Source organism: Triplophysa rosa, linkage group LG18, assembly GCF_024868665.1.
Source record: "Triplophysa rosa linkage group LG18, Trosa_1v2, whole genome shotgun sequence".
Classification (NCBI taxonomy): Eukaryota; Metazoa; Chordata; class Actinopteri; order Cypriniformes; family Nemacheilidae; genus Triplophysa; species Triplophysa rosa.
The window spans coordinates 19,053,120-19,073,652 of NC_079907.1; the positions used below are offsets into that span (position 1 = coordinate 19,053,120).

The window sequence follows — 20,533 nt, forward strand, 5'->3', positions numbered from 1 at the left end:
GTCTTTCTTTTCGCAACGAAACACACAGCGTCTCCACGACATGGCTGCAGCGGTGACGATACAATGAGATTTACAAGTACGCTCACCTCACTTGCATTTAGATTTGGACGGTCTTAAGTCAAATCATGTTACGAAGTAACGTACATTCGTCGGGGTGTGGTTACACGAGGCGTTTCAGGCAGGTCTGGGTTCGCATTCGCTTTTAGATAGAATGCATCTTTTGGTCCGACACTTTAATTTTAGCAATGTTACGTGTCTAATACATGCATGGGCAACTTATAAAACGCCAAAGAAACAGAAAAACACGTATTTCTGCCATATGACCCCTTTAAGTGTTAAGGACTAGTGCTGCTTTGAGCCTACATTCAGTATGAGTAAAATACTGAAGTACTGTTAAAATCAGATACTCTAAGACTTTTACTCAAGTCGTTTTAGAATTCGTGACTTGTAACTTGTAATGGAGTCATCTTCACTGCAAGGTATCTGTACTTTTACTCAAGTATGGTTTTCAGGTACTCTTTACACCTCTGGTCTTTGCACATAAACTAATCATTTTGTCATTGCTACATTGCTTTTAACATGCAATACTGCTTTCAGTTCTGAAAGTGGCTCAACATTGTCGACCATTAAACTAAGAATCGGATGTTAAGCATCTCTTTGGTGATTTTGTACTCTCTATGTTGATTATGCACTGTTGGATGTCTGATATCTTGAACGTGAGGTGGGTAAATATTATTTCATAAAAGTTCATAAGTAATCTAAGTAACTTTTTATAGCATTATTCGTCTGTGAGAACATTTTGGGTTAATGATTAAAATCACATATTCTCTTGAAATTCACGTTCAAGAATGCGTCAGTTGGTAAATCTTAATCCTCATCAGTTGTGTTGGGGAGAAACTGCGTGGAGAAATGGGCGTCAGAACTCACATGCTGTTAAATATGTTATACTAAGACATTCCTCAGTGTGGTTCACATGCTGTGTCAGACAATTCTCACAGCAGTAACAGCAGGTTATGCATAATTACAATCAAACCACCTTAAATCCCACCTAACTGTAACCTTATAGTAAAACACATTAAAACAAAACATAACTAAAAAGACACCATTAATTCACTGTTTATACAGTTTATAATACATGCAATATACAATTTTGTGTCCAAAAGCCAACGGTTTTGGCACGTTTATAAGACTGTCCTGGCACGTTTACCGAAACTGAAGTCAATATATGACATAACCAACTTTTACATCAAAACGTTGTATATAATCGAGTCACATCTAGGTTCTGAGCTTTTATTGGGACAAAAACATTCTCTTTCACTAGCATGTGTCAGGCTGTGGGTGTCCTTCTGAGCTGAAGCGTTGCTGGAATAGAAATGTGGAGCAGCTTTTGTGTGGACTGGCTTTGAGAGTAAAACACAGGCAGAGAAGCACATCGGTTCTCCACTGGGGAGGACACACCCACTGTCCCATGTCAGGTACAGCTCACTTTGGGACGTGATTCATTTCTCTCGGTCCCATTGTTTCCTAGACATTTATTTTCACCTCGCTCTGATGTGTAGCCGTCTGCAGTCTTTTCCTACGGGGAGGGGAAAGTTAATCTGAAAGGATTATCAAAGTAACGCATGAAAACACGACAGAACGGCTCTTTCTGTTTCAAAAGGTTTGCTATTCTTTTTATATCATGTTTGGTGTTTAACTTCTGTTTGTACATTTTGTGTTATTGTATAATTAAAGATTTTTGCATAAGATGTTTTGTCTTCTAACACCGTGTCTACACCGGATGCGGCCGCGACGCGACAAGAGACAATAGAACACATTAGAATTTTAAATTTTGTCCACACCGGACGTGGCGCGGTGCGGCGCGACAATCCCATTAGACCAAACCGTGTTTGCGCCGTGCCGCGTACGGTGTTAAACAACTAAATAAAATGCTGAACTTCAAGGCAAGTTTTTAATTTTAAACCATTTTATTGACACATATAGTGAGAATGTTAGGGTGTTTATGTGTGTTAACTGTTTGACTGAATTGACATTTATGTCATGTGCTTTAAAGGGATAGTTCACCCAAAAATGAAAATTCTGTCATCATTTACTCTGGGACATCATCCACTTCGATAGTAAAAAAAATTTGTATATATTTTTTTGTTCTGTTAAACACATAATGAGATATTTTGAAGAATTTAGGAAAGCAAACTGTTATGGGGGACCTTTTGACTACCATTTAATTTTTCCTACTATAGTAGTCAATGATGTATCAGAACTAGGAATGTCAACGTTAACGCGTTAACGCATGCAATTAATTTTTCAGATTAACGCTTTAAAAAAATATTTAACACCATTAACACAAGCCGTTTTTTCTTTCATCATTGTCTAGCGTTACATCATATAATCACGCTCTTATTCATATAAAGGCCTTTAAACTATTTAGGTGCAATTTGAAATGGTTGTATGGACACGTCCAGTATAGATTGACAGCTTCTGGCTGTGGAACACAGCTCAACACAACGCGACAGCGGTCCTGTCTGGTGTACAAATGAGCTAAAGGCTGCGTCAGAATCTGTCAGACAGTGCACCTGTATTCAGAGGCGTCATGCCCATTCAAACAGAGGGGCACGTGCCCTGTCAGTTTTGCATGCAATATAAAAATAGGAAGCGCTTTTTAGAGCTGCTTAGCTGCTTAAACGTGCTGCTGTGACTCCTGTCACTAATGTTAATCAAAGAACAAAAGAAAAGAAGAAGTCAATGTGATTTTGTAGCTTTAATGAGGATTCTTCTGTATTTCATGTTGTGAGGATTGTTGGCTCTGGACTTTGATCTCTACCACTAGAGGTCGCTATCGGGTCCTATTTCTAGACTGTGGCGAGACCCATCATTAGTATAATTGCCCACACCTATGTCCCATTTATTATGGGCTATTTAAGAAGCTCTGGTCCTCTCATTCAACGCTTGGTTATTGTTATGTGTTTTGCTGTCTCTAGCTCAAACTCTTTTGGATTTCCCTTTGTGACTTTGTTTTTTGCACCGAGGACTTTTTGCTTTGTGGATTACCTTTGTTAGTTTTTTCTGTAGATTATTTTGCTTTTTGGGTTACCTCTCGTTTACGTTCTCTTTGGATTATTTGTTATGGATTATATCATTTTTGTGGAGGAATAAACCTACCTTACTTCTACCTGTTTGACTCTGTCCGTTTGCTGGATTCCTCACTTCCCCTGTGGCTCTGTGGTAGTGCGTCAGAGCGCTACGCCAACGACCCGGGTTCGGGCCTCAGCCTGACAGAATAACCAAGCCAACCATGATTCCAGCATCAGGTGATCCTCACGAAGTGCTAGCTACGGTGGTACAGCATGATTCGATGGTCCGACGTCATGAGACAGCTCTCGCACAACAGGAGACCGTGATGACCAAACACTAGCAGATCCTCTCTGAGCTGTTGGCGTCGGTTCGTCAGATTTTCGAGCGTCTACCCACGCCATCGGGAGTTATTCCATCTGGAACCACCACCCCGGGGGATTCCCAGGGCACTGTGACACCTACAGAACCACGCTTACCTCCACCGCAATGCTTCTCGGGTGATCCTAGTTCCTGTGATGGATTCCTCACCCAGTGTTCCCTCACCTTTGAATTACAACCAACTTCTTTTCCATCTGATCGGGCCAGGATCGCATATATCATCACCCTCCTCTCGGGCAAGGCACTTTCCTGGGCAGCGTCGGTGTGGAAGGCACAGGCACCATGTTGTTCAAGCCTGTTAAAGTTTGAGGAGGAGTTCAAACGAGTCTTCGATCACCCCCTCAGTGATCGATTAGCATCTAGGAGACTCCTGACGCTACAACAAGGCAATGAGAGTGTTGCCGAATATGCCATTCACTTCCGGACATTAGCAGCAGGGAGTGGGTGGAATGACGAGGCTCTGATGGTGTGCTTCTTGAATGGACTGACTGAGAGGATCAAGGACGATCTAGCCTTCAGAGAACCAGCAAGGGAGATCCAGACACTCATCGACCAGGCCATACAATTGGATAACCGACTGAGAGAGAGAGACCAGGTTCGTGTTCCTCTTCCTAGACTACCTACCAGAGTTACGTATGTTCCCAACACCCCAGCTTTTCAAGAACCCCCAGAACCCATGCAGTTGGGGAGGACCCGGCTGTCTCACTCGGAACGAGACCGTCGCATGAGGGAACATCGTTGCCTTTATTGCGGCTTACACGGTCACTTTCGATCAACTTGCCCCGAGCTCTCGGGAAACTCCCAGTCCCGCACAGGCTAGGAAGGACTGTAACGGGAGTCACACGTTCAGATCCACCGTCCAACGCTGGACTTTTCCTTCCTGTCACTCTCACTTGGGAAGATCACATGCACCAACTTCACGCTTTTATTGATTCCGGGGCAGCCGGGAATTTTATAGACATTTCCCTGGCCGAAAGGCTTCAGATTCCCACGGAACCTCTTCCTGAGCCCCTTACGGTTACTGCCTTGGATGGCAGACCGCTAGCTCCAGGGAGAATTACTCACCTTACCTCGGTGCTCGGGCTCATCACGGATCTCCATCGTGAAGAACTAAGTTTTCACCTCATTCAGTCACCTGAGTTCCCGATGATCTTAGGCCACCCCTGGCTTCTTCAGCACAGTCCACACTTGGACTGGACTACGGGTGCAGTTATCAGCTGGGGTTCCACGTGTCAGACTTCTTGCTTGACCCAGATTCTTCCCGAACCTGTCCTTGAGTCCCAAGAACCCTTAGACCTCTCTCGAGTCCCGTCTCAGTACCATCACCTCAAAACGGTGTTTTGTAAGAGAAGAGCTACTTCCCTACCACCTCACCGACCATATGATTGCACCATCGACTTACTCCCAGATAGTTGTCCTCCTAGGGGTCGGATATTCTCTCTGTCACCTCCCGAGCGTCTGGCCATGGACAAATACATCAAGGAATCCCTAGCAGCTGGTATTATCCGCCCCTCTACCTCTCCGGCGGGAGCTGGATTCTTTTTCGTGGGTAAGAAGGATGGTGGCCTCCGGCCATGTATTGATTACCGGGGACTTAATAAGATCACCGTGAGAAACCGGTACCCCTTACCTCTGATGGCCACAGCTTTCGAGATCCTACAAGAGGCGTCCATTTTCACGAAACTTGATTTACGCAATGCATACCACCTCGTGCGAATCAAGCAGGGGGATGAATGGAAAACGGCATTCAACACCCCAACTGGACATTATGAATACCGGGTCATGCCCTTCGGCCTCACTAATGCTCCCGCAGTCTTCCAGTGTCTTATCAATGACGTCCTCAGGGACATGCTTAATCTGTTTGTTTTCGTCTATCTGGACGATATTCTCATCTTCTCGAGTTCTCTGCAAGAGCATGTGGTCCACGTCAACAAGGTTCTCAGATGCCTGCTGGACAACCATCTCTACGTCAAACCCGAGAAGTGTGAATTCCACGTCACCAAAGTGCCATTCTTGGGGTTTATAATCCAGCCGGGTCAGGTAATGATGGATCCCTTGAAGGTTCAAGCCATTGCGGACTGGCCTACCCCTTCGTCGGTGAAAGAGGTGCAACGTTTTCTTGGCTTTGCCAATTTTTACCGTAAGTTCATCCTGAACTTCAGCACTGTGGTGGCTCCTCTGTCGGCTCTCACGAAGGATAAGGTGAGCAGGTTCAGCTGGGGACCCGCAGCCGAATCCGCATTCAAGCACCTCAAAGGACTATTTACTTCCGCCCCGGTACTAATCATCCCTAATCTGGACACTCCCTTTATTGTGGAGGTTGACGCCTCGGACTTGGGAGTTGGAGCGGTACTGTCTCAGAGGGGAGACGATGGCAAATTACACCCATGTGCCTTTCTGTCCCATCGTCTCACGCCCACTGAAGGGAATTACCACGTAGGGGATAGGGAGTTACTAGCCGTCAAACTGGCACTGGAAGAGTGGAGGCATTGGCTTGAGGGCGCCAAACATCCATTCCAGGTACTCACTGACCATAAAAACCTCGAGTACATCCAACAGGCTAAACGTCTCAATCCTCGCCAAGCTCGGTGGTCCCTATTTTTCAACCGCTTCCATTTCACATTGTCATATCGTCCTGGGTCAAAGAACTTGAAGCCAGATACACTGTCCCGTATCTATGTCAAGTCCCCTCAAGATGAGTCTGCACAACCTATCGTTCCCAGTGCTAGGATAGTCGCTCCCATCAAATGGGATCTGGGCGATAAGGTTAAGCAAGCACAATCCCGAGAACCAGACCCTGGAGGAGGACCCACCAACCGTCTGTTTGTTCCCAAGACTGTCAGATCCCAAGTGTTGCAGTGGGGGCACTCCTCGAAGTTCACTTGTCACCCGGGTATTGGGCGCACTCTCGAGTTCCTCCAGAGGCGGTTCTGGTGGCCAACCATCAAGGAAGATGTCACCACATATGTCAAAGCCTGCCCCACGTGCAACCGAAATAAGGTGCCTCACCGCCTCCCCCAAGGATTATTACACCCCCTCCCCATACCCCACAGACCCTGGTCCCACCTCTCCATGGACTTCGTCACTGGTCTTCCCCCATCCCACGGCAAAACCACTATAATGGTTATAGTGGATAGGTTTTCCAAAACCGCCCGGTTCATTCCCCTACCCAAGCTGCCCACAGCCAAAGAGACTGCCGAACTTATGGTGGAACATGTCTTCCGAGTATTCGGCATTCCCCTAGACATCGTCTCGGATAGGGGCCCCCAGTTCTCCTCACGTTTCTGGCGAGCCTCCTGCCAGTCCTTAGGAGCTACCGCAAGTCTCTCCTCGGGATTCCACCCGGAATCTAACGGACAAACAGAGAGACTCAACCAAGATCTCGAGACCACCCTCCGGTGCATGGCAGCCAGAAACCCATCCTCATGGTCTGAGTTCGTCGTGTGGGCCGAGTATGCTCACAACACATTGAAGTCTTCTGCTACTGACATGTCGCCCTTTGAGTGTTTGTTCGGGTATTCCCCCCCTCTATTTCCCGAGCAAGAAGCAGATGTGAATGTTCCTTCCGCCCAACGGTGGGTTAGACACTGCAAGCAGGTGTGGCAAAGGACTCGTCTCAAACTCCTCAAAACATCTCAGCTATATCAACAGCACGCCAACCGCAGACGCAGACCACCTCCTACCCTACGTGCCGGCCAAAGAGTGTGGCTCTCCACAAAGAACATTCCTTTGAGGGTAGAGTCTCGCAAGCTATCTCAGAGGTTCATCGGTCCATTCAAAATCGCCAGGAAAGTTAACCCGGTTACTTACAGGCTATACTTACCTAGGTCTCTGAAAATTAATCCCACATTTCACGTGTCTCTACTTAAACCTGTGTTGTCTTCTCCGTTCCTCACACCAGGCAGACCTCCTCCTCCCAGGATCATTGACGGCCAGCCCGCCTACACAGTCCGCCGTATCCTGGATACCCGCCGAGTTCGTGGTTCTCGGCAGTATCTAGTGGATTGGGAGGGCTATGGTCCTGAGGAGCGCTCCTGGGTTCCGGCCAAAGACATCCTTGACCCCAAGCTGGTTAGAGAATTCCACGCTCTCAACCCCGGTCGTCTTGGTGGGAACGTCAGGGGCCGTTCCTAGAGGAGGGGGTCCTGTGAGGATTGTTGGCTCTGGACTTTGATCTCTACCACTAGAGGTCGCTATCGGGTCCTATTTCTAGACTGTGGCGAGACCCATCATTAGTATAATTGCCCACACCTATGTCCCATTTATTCTGGGCTATTTAAGAAGCTCTGGTCCTCTCATTCAACGCTTGGTTATTGTTATGTGTTTTGCTGTCTCTAGCTCAAGCTCTTTTGGATTTCCCTTTGTGACTTTGTTTTTTGCACCGAGGACTTTTTGCTTTGTGGATTACCTTTGTTAGTTTTTTCTGTAGATTATTTTGCTTTTTGGGTTACCTCTCGTTTACGTTCTCTTTGGATTATTTGTTATGGATTATATCATTTTTGTGGAGGAATAAACCTACCTTACTTCTACCTGTTTGACTCTGTCCGTTTGCTGGATTCCTCACTTCCTCCGTGGCTCTGTGGTAGTGCGTCAGAGCGCTACGCCATCGACCCGAGTTCGGGCCTCAGCCTGACACATGTATTTAACATTAAAGACTGTAAAGTGTTTGAGAACTTTATTTATTTTCTGTATATTTCCTACAAGTTAGACAGGTAGGAAGGGCACACTTATTATAATGGGTTTGATTAGTAGAAAAAATATATATTATATCGCAAAGCCAACAATATTAGAATGTTGGCTTTCATTCATAAAATGATGCTGTTAAAGAAACGTGTTGTTTCTACATTAATTTGGAGATAAAATGTGAAATTATTAGAATGTAAAAGCATATTAAAAAACATAAAAGCTGTGTGTGATAAGTTTTTTAATTGATTGACAGCACTAAAATAAACATGTTAAACAAACTAAATAGTGTATGTTTAATTTCACTATACGTGTGCGATTAATCGCAGTTAATCGCACGAAAAGGGGTGCGATTAATCACAATTAAAAATTGCAATCTGTTGACAGCCCTAGTCAGATCTGAAAATATATTTCTCTGTTTTCATCAGAACAAAGTTATTTATGCATGTAGGAATACGAAATTACATGAGGGTGAGTAAATGATGACTGAGTTTTAATTTTGGGGAGAACTGTCCCTTTAAAAAAAGTAGCAAATGTTTAAAAAAGAAAAAAATCTTCTATTATTTACTTACCTTTGTGTTGTTCCAGACCTTTTCGGCTAGTTTTGCCAGCTAAACACAGATTTTAATGAATGTTATATTACTATTTCCTCCATACTATTAGTGACTGCGGCAGTCAGTTCTACGAGATAGTTTAGTTTACCAAAAATTCACCATAAATTCACAGTTATTTTAACTATTAACCCACTTTCATGTCATTCCAAACATGTGTGACTTTATTCCCTCTGCAAAACACGAAAAAGTAGAAAGAGTCCTATACAGATTCTGAATGACCTGATGGTAAATAAATGATGACAGAATTTTATTTTTTTGCGAGAACTATCCCTTAACATACTGCTAAGCATCGTCTTTTGTGATCAAGGGGGAAATAAAAGCCATACAAGTTTGAAAAACATGAACATGGTGTCATGGCTCTGCTTCATTTAGTCATGTTTTTCTTGGTCCTGTAGCAGAGTCATGACAAAGCCTTTGGTTATGTGTGGAGAGAAACATATTATTGTCCTTTTGTCAATAATATACGTTCTCTCCAGTGTCTCGTCATTGGCCCCGCTCCTCTCGTTTCCTTGTGATCTTTCCCTGAGTGTTTGATTAACCACACCTGCCCCATGTCGTTATCCCTCGTTTGTCTTACCTATATATACCCTCTTGTTTCTTTGTCCTGTGCCCGTGTATTACATACGTGTATGTGTATCGTGCTTGTCAGTGTTCCTGTGTTCCTGTGTTCCTGTGTTCCTGTGTTCCTGTGTTCCTGTGTTCCTGTGTTCCTGTGTTCCTGTGTTCCTGTGTTCCTGTGTTCCTGTGTTCCTGTGTTCCTGTTTCAAGAACCCAGTCCAGTCTAAGTAAGTGTTTGAGTGTAGTTCATGTCAAGTATTGTTTCTAGTTTAGTGTTTAGTTAGTTTTTCATCCCTGTTTACCCCTATTATTATCTTGTCTTGTTTACACCCCCTCGTGGGTTTTTGTTTTGCGTGTTTTTTGTAATAAATATATCTTGTTTAACCCCTTCACGTCTGCCTGCGCTTGGGTTCTTCTTTCCTGCCACACACCCGTGACACATGGGCTAAGTAAACGATGGCAGATTATCATTACATGTATTGTCAAGTTTAGGTTTAAAACAAGCTTATTGACAGGATTGTCATTAGAAAATGGCCGAGCCAACCGCAGATGACTATAGTAAGACGGCCAGCCAACAGGGTCTTTGCATTCCAGATAAAAAGTCTCCAAAGGACTCCTGCTGTTCCAAATTAAAGGTATTTTACTGAGTTTGACATTCTTTTCACCGTTACAATTAATCTGAACATTTTCTATGATCGAAGATGAAGACATCATGTTTATTTTTCACTGGTTCTCTTCCTACTCTTACTTTTCATCAAGATTTTCATCATTGCTCTTTCCTTTGCCTACTTCTCCAAAACTCTGTGTGGATCCTACTTGAAGAGTACCATCACTCAGATTGAGAGGAGATTTGATCTTGCCAGCTCTGTTGTTGGCCTTATCGATGGTGGTTTCGAGATGGGTTTGTATTAGTACAACTCTCTAAGAATATCTCCCTGAAAGCATCACTAAAATGAACTGAATCTCCAACAATTCAGTTCAACGATTGAAATTATTGTCAATAATTTACAATACCTCACAAATTTTGTTTTACAATACAAACGTAAAGGTTATTACCAATTCCTGTGGATTTTCCTTAGGTGTGACTGACTGACTATTCTCTTATATGTCGCTGCAGGTAATTTGCTGTTTATGGCCTTGGTCAGTCATTTTGGGGCGGCACTGCATAGACCTCGTCTTATAGGGATAGGTTGTTTCCTTATGGCCATTGGATCAGCTCTAACTGGACTGCCACATTTCTTCATGGGGCGGTACATGCATAATACACACATGTAATCATTTCTATAGTGGGCATTTGTTGTCATTTACTATAGTGATAAACTTAAATTTTCACTCATACAGGTACAAATATGACACAGTACAAGGGTTTGCTAATAAGTCAAGTATAGCTTCTGGTCAAAATCCCATGGCTCTGAGTGATTACTCAAATGTACACATCCCCTCTTCAGATGACATTGTAACAGGTAACTGATTTACTAAAACAGAAACAATACAAAACATTTTGCACAATATGTGCATGAACGTTGGCTATTTCAACCCTAGAATGTGTAAAGGATCCGGGATCAAGCATGTGGATCTATGTGTTCTTGGGAAATGCTCTCAGAGGAATCGGAGAGTCACCAGTCACACCTCTCGGCATCTCTTATATTGACGATTTTGCCAAAGCAGAAAATTCTGCATTTTACATTGGTAAGTAAAAAGCAGGTCTTTGGATATTCGTGGATATTCAGATTGTTTTATCTAATGATTACATCATGTCAAATGAGCAAATGATTTTAATAATCCCTACAGTGTAATATTACATCAAACTTGTTTTTGATGTATAGCATGTCTTCAGACTATCACATTGCTGGGTCCCATATTTGGGTTCCTTCTGGGCTCCTTTTGTGCTAGACTTTACGTGGATATTGGATTTGTCAGTGTTGGTAAGTCTTTGCACTCTGATTTAGATGTGCTCCTGGGGTCTTAAGGCTATTTGCTTATTGTATCATGATTACAGTATTAAGATTTTATTAAACACTGTTGTTTCCCCCCAATGGCATTTCCCTGCAGACACTGTGACCATCACGTCAAATGATGCACGCTGGGTAGGTGCTTGGTGGCTTGGCTTCTTTGTGTCAACTGCCTTCTTACTGCTTGCTGGTATCCCTTTCTGGTTCCTGCCTAGATCTTTACCCAAACAAGGGGAAGAGGAGGGAAAAGAAAACTCTAACGTGGATCAAAGCCACAACATGGATTCAAAGAAACTGGCCAGCATTGCAAAAGGCAATTGACTTCTACCTTTTAAGCAAATGTTGTCCATATATTGTCTAAATATGTAACACAAATGGTTGAAGTTCATCCAGACATAACATTTTGCAGTAAACAATTCATATTAAAGTTAAATAGATCTTACAAGTATTAAGTTAATTCATAACAATTGCTTATTTCTTACCTTCTATTACAACTGTGAAGGATTCCTGCCTTCTCTGAAAAGGCTCCTGAGCACTCCCATATACATTCTGTTGCTGTGTGAGATTGTTCTGAAGTTCAACTCTTTCAGCGGCCTGTTCACCTTCAAAGCCAAATATATGGAGCAACAGTTTGGTCAGTCTACATCAAGAGCAAATTTTCTTATTGGTAAGTTTTTCATGTAAATGATGAACAGCATCTTATTAAATGACAAGGGGAAAATTAAGGCTTTTACTCAATATCTACTAACAAAAACATTAAAAAAAAAACAGCTGCAGTTACAGAATATACTGCAAAATTATATTTTTCCTGTAAAATTACAAAATTATAAGGATATATAATAAATCGTTTTCCTGTTTTTCTTGAAAATTTGCAGTCTTTTCTGTAATTTTGCAGTTTTTACAGAAATTCTGTAAAATTACGTCTTCAACAGTATTGGTCTTTGATCCCCCCCTTTTCAGCTACAGTCTACCTCACTGTTGTATTGAAAAATGCAACTAAAAACAGGCATGAACGCTGTGAGAAGAAGAGTGGGTGAGTGGGCGGGGCACGAAAGAAAGTGATCTGGGGTATTTTCATGCTCAAACTGGTGCGCAACGTTTTGCTACGGTTTCCGGGTTGAACGACGTGTTTCCTGGAAACGGTTTGCAACGGTGTGCAACGGGGTTTGAGAAGTTTTCTCTTGTTTGGTGGGTGTGTCAAGAATGTCAGCCCAATCAGCAGCAACACGTATATAACCCACACGGTATTAAAGAGACAGCTCGCACAATGGGTCCAAGTAAAGTCGTTTAAATGTGTCTGCTGCAGCTCGGTATACGCAACAATTGAAGATATTAAAATAAATGTATTTTGCAGTATTCAACACGTATTTATACCGGTTTCATTAGGCTCTGGAATATCTTCAAAAAGAACACAAAGAATGGCCTTCTCAGCTGCCATAGTTCAACTCTTGCGTAATCACAACAGGGTGTTCAACTGCACAACTGTTTCCGTTTAAAAAACGTTTTGCAACGTTTTGTCGGGTCTGAACGCAGCCCTGATTTCATATCTTAAAATATATTAGTCATTACCTGTTTTATAGAGTCTATGGTCATTACACAAATCATACTTTCAAGCCACATCGGTTTTACAGAAACCACTAAATGAGTATTTGTTTTTAACAATTAAGTATAACTGTTCTAGTTCAAATGACAGTAACTGCGTTTGAAGTGCTCTTTGGAAAGTCCTCAGGTCACGGTACCAAATTCCTGACACAGACTGCCTTCATGAGTGAGTCGAAAAGTCCACTTGTCTTCATTTCTAAAAGCTTTCCAGAGTAAAACACAGTTTGCTACTGTTCTGGCCTTACTCGCATCCATGACGAGCGGGCTTCAAACCGGCAAACGTTCCGGCATGGGAGACGGGCGCTCTAACGAGGCGACTCGAACCCGCTGGTCAGGAAACCCCCTTTTGTCAGTGTCGGAAGTCCCCTCCGTCTGTTTGAGTTCCGAATGTGACACATTGAGCTGTACTGGTGATGACATGACACATGAGCTACGGCCCACCGAGAGCTCCAAATGGCCATCCGCGCCTGTTTCTGTGCGCCACAATTTCAACAACTGTCATGTATTTATCACTTTCAGTGGAGAAGCCCTTCCCCCACACATATACCGCATTGTGTATTTCACATAAAAATATTCTTTTATATATAATTATTGGAATATGTATTTTTGCCACTCCTTGTAAGTGTTCTGCTTTTTCTTCATTTATCCATCAGATTACTATCATGTGCCATGAACGCCTCTCTCTGAAGGGTCTGTCATGAATAATTAGGAGAAATGTCTTCTCATTGGTCAAGAAAGCAGTTTCAAGAATAATTATGAGACTCTGAAGCATCATTAATGTACTATCGTACATCGCCACGTCACATCCTTTGACGTTGGCCAGATGAGGATTTTAAACCCGGAAGGCATAAATATCCATTTATGGAACCCAAAATATCTTTGTTCCCAAATCACATGTAACTCCTACTGATAGAACCCACCATGTAAATTTTCAGGTTCATTAGTCCCCAGCAAGCTTGAGCCCAGTAGATGCTGTTTAAGAGAACCAAGTGAAACAGACTCGTAAACTGAGCTTGAAAAGGAGAGCCTTCGACAGGTAATAAAGCCAGAACCTGATCACCTGACACGAACTGCCGTTTTTTCAGTTCTGCGATCAAAAAGTGTCTTCATCCTCATTTGTGAGGAACACATGTGCTCTTTGGCCAATTTATCGGTTACATAGTCTACGTTTAAACTTTAAAGTAATTAACGTAGCCTAACAAGTTCTTAGGAGGTGAACTATTAATCCAATTGTCACGTAATACATCTAACGGACCTCTAACTATGTGCCCAAATACAAGGTCGTCAGGTCTGAAACCTGTACTTTCTTGAATAACTTCCCTGGCTGACAGCATAAGCCATGGCAAACCCTCTTCCCAATCACGTTGCAACTCGGTATAGTGTGCATGAAGTAAGGATTTAAACATCTGATGAAAACGCTCCAAAGCCCATTGGCTTTGGGCGTGATAAGCACTAGCTCGATTGTGCTTAATGTTCAACAGTTGTAGCACCTGAGAAAACAAATTAAAGGTAAAGTTTGAACCTCGGTCACTCTGTACAGTCTTAGGAATGCCAAAGATAGCAATAAACAGAGTCAAAGCCTTTACTACGGACTTAGCAGTAATGGTACGAAGAGGATAAGCTGCAGGATAACGAGTTGTGGCACACATAACTGTATGTAGGTAAGTACAGCTTTCCTGTGGCTCAGTGGTAAGAGCATGGCACTAACAATGCCAAGGTCATGGGTTCAATCCCAGGGGATTGCATATAGTCAGAAACAAATGTATAATATAATGCAATTTAGGTCACTTTGGATAAAAGAGTCTGCCAAATGCATAAATGTAAGTACAACCAGATTTTGACCTAGGCAATGGACCAACACAATCAATTATTAGATGCTCAAACGGAGCACTGACAATAGGGATAGGGAGCAATGGTGCAGGCTTAATTTTCTGGTTAACTGGCAAGTGTGACATGTCTAAATATACCTAGAGTTATCTTTTTTAATTTCGCCCAACCGTAAAATCCGGTCATAGGTCTTCTTGACTGCCAAATGGCCAGCAATCTCATCATAAGAAGTCTGCAAAACAATAGAACGATATTTTACTGCAACCACCACTTGCATGATAGGATCCCAAGCAAAATCTTTGCCATGAGGAATTCATTTTCTCACCAGCATTCCATCCTGTAAGAAATAACCATGAGCATTCATTTTCAGACAAAACACTCTCAAACAATTTCTGAAGAGTAGAATCAAGTTTCTGATCCTTGATCAAATCAGACTGGGAAACAGTAAAATCATTAGGTAAGGTAAATGTTGGTTTAACCACAGCATCCTCAGGAGACAACCTGAACTGTGGAGGATTCATAGATCGAGTCACAGCACAAGCCGTAAACACTTCTGGAAATATCGTGGCACACTCATCAGAACCTGAAAAAGGAGATGTAGATACCACAGGAGGAAAAACCAAATCGGGCCAAACCTTCCCCCTGCCAAATTATTTCCCCAAATCATGTCTACTCCCTCTACTGGCAATAAGGGATGCACTCCAGTCACAACTTCACCATTTACAAGATCAGAAGTCAGCTTGATCTTATGCAGAGGAATAGATTACACTTCTAATACGATTCCTCTAATTAAAGCATTAGTACCAGTGTCATTCATTGAAGAAAAGGGCAACACATTTTTCAAGATAAAAGACTCTGATGATCCTGTGTCTCTTAAAATTGTCACACTGACTTTAGTGTCACTACCAGCAATTGACATGATGTGCTATGAGTGATAAAAGGTGCAAAAGTTCCATCTTTCAGGGAATCCCCCTAGAAGGAATTCTCTCACCAGTTTCGTTAACAGAATGAGTTACTGGTGTAGCCAAAGCAAACGGTTTAATACGTGAAGTATTTCCTCCCTTTTTACCCTTAGCTTTAAGCACTGGGCAATCACTCGTCCAGTGGCCTTTTCCAAGACAGTAGTTACAAGTCGAACCTGAACTACTAAGCATAAGATCATTTTTGCCGCCAAAATTTTCTCCACTTTTACGAAAATCAAAATAGTTGCTTATGCGTCAAGACATAATCATCAGCTAATTCCGCAGCTTCAGCCGCATTAACCAGCCTTCTACTCAGTTATATACGTTGCAATTTGAGAAGGAACAGAGTTTTTAAACTGCTCCAACACCATCAAGTTCCATCAAGTTAGACAACTCTTCAAAGGTATAAACCTGCCATACACCAACAATTAAATGCTGTAGTAAGCTCTCTGGCAAAATGTGCCAGTGCCTCATTAAACCCTTTAGACAATGTTCTAAATTTTTGTCAATACACTTCAGGTACCAGTTCGTACGCCTTCAACACGGCTGTTTTAACCTTAGCATAATTTTCACAGTCCGAGACGGAAAGAGCAGAATAAACTTCTTGGGCTCTACTTATGAAAATAAATTGCAGAAGTAACATACTCTCCTGTTACGTCCCTTGACGTTTTGTGTTTGGAGTGCTTGTGCGTGTCTGTTTTCCCTTCTCGCCAAGCGCGCTCTCTCTCCCTCTTTCTTTTGTCATTTTTAGGTCATCTCCTTCTGGTTGCTGATTGGTCCCGAAAGTCGTCAATCATAATTAACGGTGTGACGTCGATCTATCCGCTGCCAGTCAGACTTCCGCTGACGTATAAAAGGAAATGAATGGATGGCGGTTCTGTTCCTTTTGAACTGCCCTCGTCCCAGTCACTTGGTTTCGTTTCAGTTTAATGTTGTTTTGTGACCTCTGTTTTATTACTTTAATGATTTGGTCACTTCGTGTGTTATGTTGTTCTTATTGTTTATATGGATGGCATTCGTTCTTTGAACTATGATCTTACGCTACATAAAGTCTACTCCAGGGGTCGGCAACCTTTTTGAAGTGCTGTGCCATTTATTTTTTTCATGGCAACCACTGTGCCATTTTAACATCAACGTTTAGTATTACATGTAATTGTACCACAATATTATTATTTTTTAGATTGACACTATTCGTATACTTATACTATATGGCTATAAAACACAAAACAGAAAAAGAAACATTTTGAATAGACTATCATCTTTATTTTTCAATAAAACAAAATTGCACAGATTTCTTTAAAAATTGAAACTGTTTATACAAAACATTTTGCTCCTTTGAAAGTAAGACAGCAAGAGTATAAAACACAAATAGTATTGGAATCCAGTTCTAATGCTGCTTTTTCACATGTGTTATAGTTACCTTCTTTATTTTTAAAAACACGTATTTGCACATATTTCTTTAATAACTGAAACTGTTACATATGTATATAAAACATTTTTATAGAACAAAAAGCAGAGCAGCAAGAGTTTGGAAAACAAATAGTACTGGAATCACGTTTTAATGCTGCTTTTCAGTGTTAAGCCAAGGAATACCAGCATGGCCCAGTGTAGGCTAATGCAAGATTAAACAGATGTACAGTACTTATAAATACCAGTTAGTGTGAGCCCTGGTCCTGTTTTCCTTTGCTGAGCTCTGTTATCTTGGGAGCGTAGTGCGTCACCTTAAGTTTCACGCATGCTTCGGAATGATCAACAGTCAAGCGATTGCGAGAGGGACAAAGCACATTGTTCATGTGTGAAAATATTTGCTCGCAGAGGTATGTCGATCCGAAAACCGTCAGCAAACCCAAAGCAACTCTTTTGAGACAGCAGAATTTTTCTGGCAATGATGCCCAGCATGTAAAAATGCAAGATCCCTGATTGTTCACTGCTGTGGTTTCCAACTCCTTGCGGAGTTCTGCAAATTTTGTCACCCAGAGTGCTGAACTCTTGAGCTCAATTAGCTGCATTTCCATGTCCTGTGTATCCATCCACTCTATCAGAGATGCATCGAATTCGTGTCCATCGAAGCTCGCAGGCTTAATCAAAAAAGGGAACATTGGTCCATATTTCCGAAAGTCCCCAAAACGTGTTGTGAACTCCAATTCGAGTTCGGACATGTATTTGGATATCTCACTCGTGTTAACGCTGCACTGCGCGGACAGCTCCCGTACATGTTTGAAATATCGGAATGTGGAGGTAGCGATATCCCTTGAGAAAACTGCCAGCTTGTCAATAAACGCAGCCCATGTTTCGAACATGTTCAAAATGGTGTGTTCTGCACCTTGGAGTCGGAGATTTAGCTCGTTCAAGTGGCCTGTGATATCAGTGAGAAACATGACTTTCAAAACCCACGTCTCATCTTCGAGTTCAGTGTAGACTTGGTCTTTTTCAGCTAGGAAGGCTTTAATACTGTCAAAGCAGCCAACAAATCTCTCCAGAACTTTACCACAGCTTAACCATCTAACCGCCGAGTGGAGAGGGATATCTTTGTACGTGCAGTCCATTTCCTCGAGAAGGGACTGGAACTGTCGGTGTGTGAGGGAAGATCGCTTAACTATGAAATTAACGATCTTTACAACCGTAGCCATAACGCTATTAAGATCTGAATTTGACATTTTTGCACACAGGTTCTCTTGGTGTATTATGCAGTGTAATTTCATAATGGGGTGACCCACTTTTTCCTCAATTAATTTGACAGCTCCTTTCTGTTTGCCAACCATGGCAGGGGCTCCATCTGTTGTAATTGCAAAAATTCTTCCGATGTCAACCCCTCGCTCCTCAAAGTGCTCAAAAAATGCCTTGGCAATGTCTTCCCCTTTTGTTGTGTCAGTCATTGATTTTAAGCAACAGAGTTCCTCTCTTACATTCGAATCACAATATTTTGCCATGATTGCCAAACGTGGTATGTCATTTATGTCCACACTCTCATCCAGCGCAACACTAAACACCATTGCATCCTTCAGCCCAGCTGTTTGCTGCTCATTGACACTTTCTGCCATTTCTTCTATGCGTCTCTGAACAGTTCTGGCTGACATGGGAATATCTTTGATTCTCGATATAATAGTCTCTTTGTTAGGTAACCCATCAAACAAGACCTCGGCGCTAGAGAGGAAAGCATCCTTAATGTACTCCCCGTCAGTGAATGGCTTTCCGTGTTTCGCAATGCAATGAGCAAGTCGGTAACTTGCTTCAGAAGCATTATTTTTCAATCTAGTAAAACACGAAGACTGCCGGTTTGTTTCTCATAACTGGAGACAGCGCGTCTGATGGACTCTGCCTTATCTGCCTGATCTTTGAAGGATTTTTCGTGTTTTGTTTCAAAATGGCGCTTAACGCTGGAAGTACGGCACACAACATTTTCTAAACATAAAGTGCATACGGCACGATCTTTTTGAAAAACAAAACCGAATTCTTCTCTCCAAGAGGGCTGAAATGACCGAGCGTCAGTTTTTGCCTTCTTTTGCGTAGTAGCCATTTGTGAACCTCGTCTGAAGTCCAGCACCACAGTGAGCGCAAACTACACAATCGATGACACGTGACCTCTAAAGCACAGACAACTTTATGTAAAAGATGTTGATTACGATTACAGATTAACGGGCAATTTGTCATGCGAATACGACCAGGCGTTCAATATTTTTTTAAACTTCACAAACACTAGTTTTGTATTAAATACATCATTTATCTAAATGTGCTTGGCGTGCCATTGATTTTCCCTCGGCGTGCCAATAGTGGCACGCGTGCCTTAGGTTGCCGACCCCTGGTCTACTCAATACTCAAGAGAATTGTGGACAGGGAAGATGTCACGTGACTTCCATTTTGCAACATTTAGCTAAATTCGATGTGAGAGACACTAGGTAAGAGGTGAACGCCACCCCCTGTTAATTTATCCTTTTGATTAGTTAGAGCAGGGAAGTATACGGCGCTTTGGCGTTGAAGAATTTGCTTTCCTTGTTTTCTTTGCTTAGTTAGGTTAGTTGTTTAAATCAAGTTAGAATCTTTTTGTTTTATTATGTTCTTTCCTTTGGCGTCACTAACTTATCCTTTTCTCTTGGGTTGACGTTATTTTTTTTTAGCTGTCTATTTAAATTGTTAATATTTAAATTTTGTTTGTTGTTTCTTTATTAATATCAATTTGGTAAATATTATTTGATATCATTAGTTCACTTTTGTATATTAAACACTTATTTCTTTAACTTTAGTTGTTCGTGTGTTGTCTTTTGCCATCAGCCTTATCTCACCATGTTATCACAGAATAAATGTTGCTCCTGTTGGACTTTAAAGGCAGTCCTGCATGTTCAAAAATTTGTACTGAGACGTTCTTCAAAATCGATTAGAAGTTTATTATCAGATGTAAAAAGGAGTAACAAAGCTTTGGGTTGCCAGTGAATCACCACTCTCTCCAAAAAGCAAACAACCACAACCATTTCCTGACACCCATATTTTATACAGAATGTGACGTCGATCTATCTTCTGACCCCGCCTTTGCCTTTTAAGGAGTGTTGTTCTCTTTCCACCAATCACCATACGCCACGTTTATCTGCTTAGTTCCTGAAAAATAAAACCTTCTCAAAACATACATCCTGTGGTCAGTCGCTAGTATTGAGGAATGTTCTTCAGGGACACCCTCCCCCAAGGAGTATATATTATCCTACAGAACCTTATATTTACTGAAGAACTGATTAGTGTGTCGGTGTTTAGTTTGGCTGCCTAGCTGTGCGTGCAACCAGTTTACGTCATCGAAAAAGAACATGGCGGCCTCCTTAGGTTAAAATGAGTATTACATTTAGGGTTTTTTTAAGAGCTGAAAATATTTGATGTGTTTCTAACGACAAATGCTAGTAGT

The 20,533-nt window shown here is 42.1% G+C and overlaps 2 protein-coding genes across 5 annotated transcripts in view; both read left to right on the top strand.

The window, feature by feature from the left end:
* pcdh15b (protocadherin-related 15b) overlaps positions 1 to 20,533 on the top strand; it is a 285,327-nt gene that overhangs the window by 121,588 nt on the left and 143,206 nt on the right. The window lies entirely within an intron of this gene.
* LOC130569157 (solute carrier organic anion transporter family member 1C1-like) lies at positions 3 to 18,842 on the top strand. 4 transcript variants are annotated; one of them, XM_057358593.1, is made up of 13 exons: positions 3 to 76; positions 1,322 to 1,475; positions 1,560 to 1,660; positions 9,397 to 9,532; positions 9,821 to 9,940; positions 10,065 to 10,206; positions 10,423 to 10,555; positions 10,647 to 10,768; positions 10,848 to 10,994; positions 11,132 to 11,230; positions 11,358 to 11,570; positions 11,760 to 11,924; positions 16,400 to 18,842. In XM_057358593.1, the coding sequence occupies exons 5-13, from the start codon at positions 9,836 to 9,838 to the stop codon at positions 16,510 to 16,512; spliced, it is 1,239 nt and encodes a 412-aa protein (XP_057214576.1). In that variant the 5' UTR covers positions 3 to 76; positions 1,322 to 1,475; positions 1,560 to 1,660; positions 9,397 to 9,532; positions 9,821 to 9,835; the 3' UTR covers positions 16,513 to 18,842. The 4 variants fall into 4 exon arrangements, 3 of the variants coding, with proteins under 3 accessions (XP_057214576.1, XP_057214575.1, XP_057214577.1); XR_008964792.1 differs by lacking the exon at positions 16,400 to 18,842 and having other exon boundaries at positions 9,397 to 9,940; positions 11,358 to 11,392; positions 11,473 to 11,570; positions 11,760 to 11,872; XM_057358592.1 differs by having other exon boundaries at positions 9,397 to 9,940.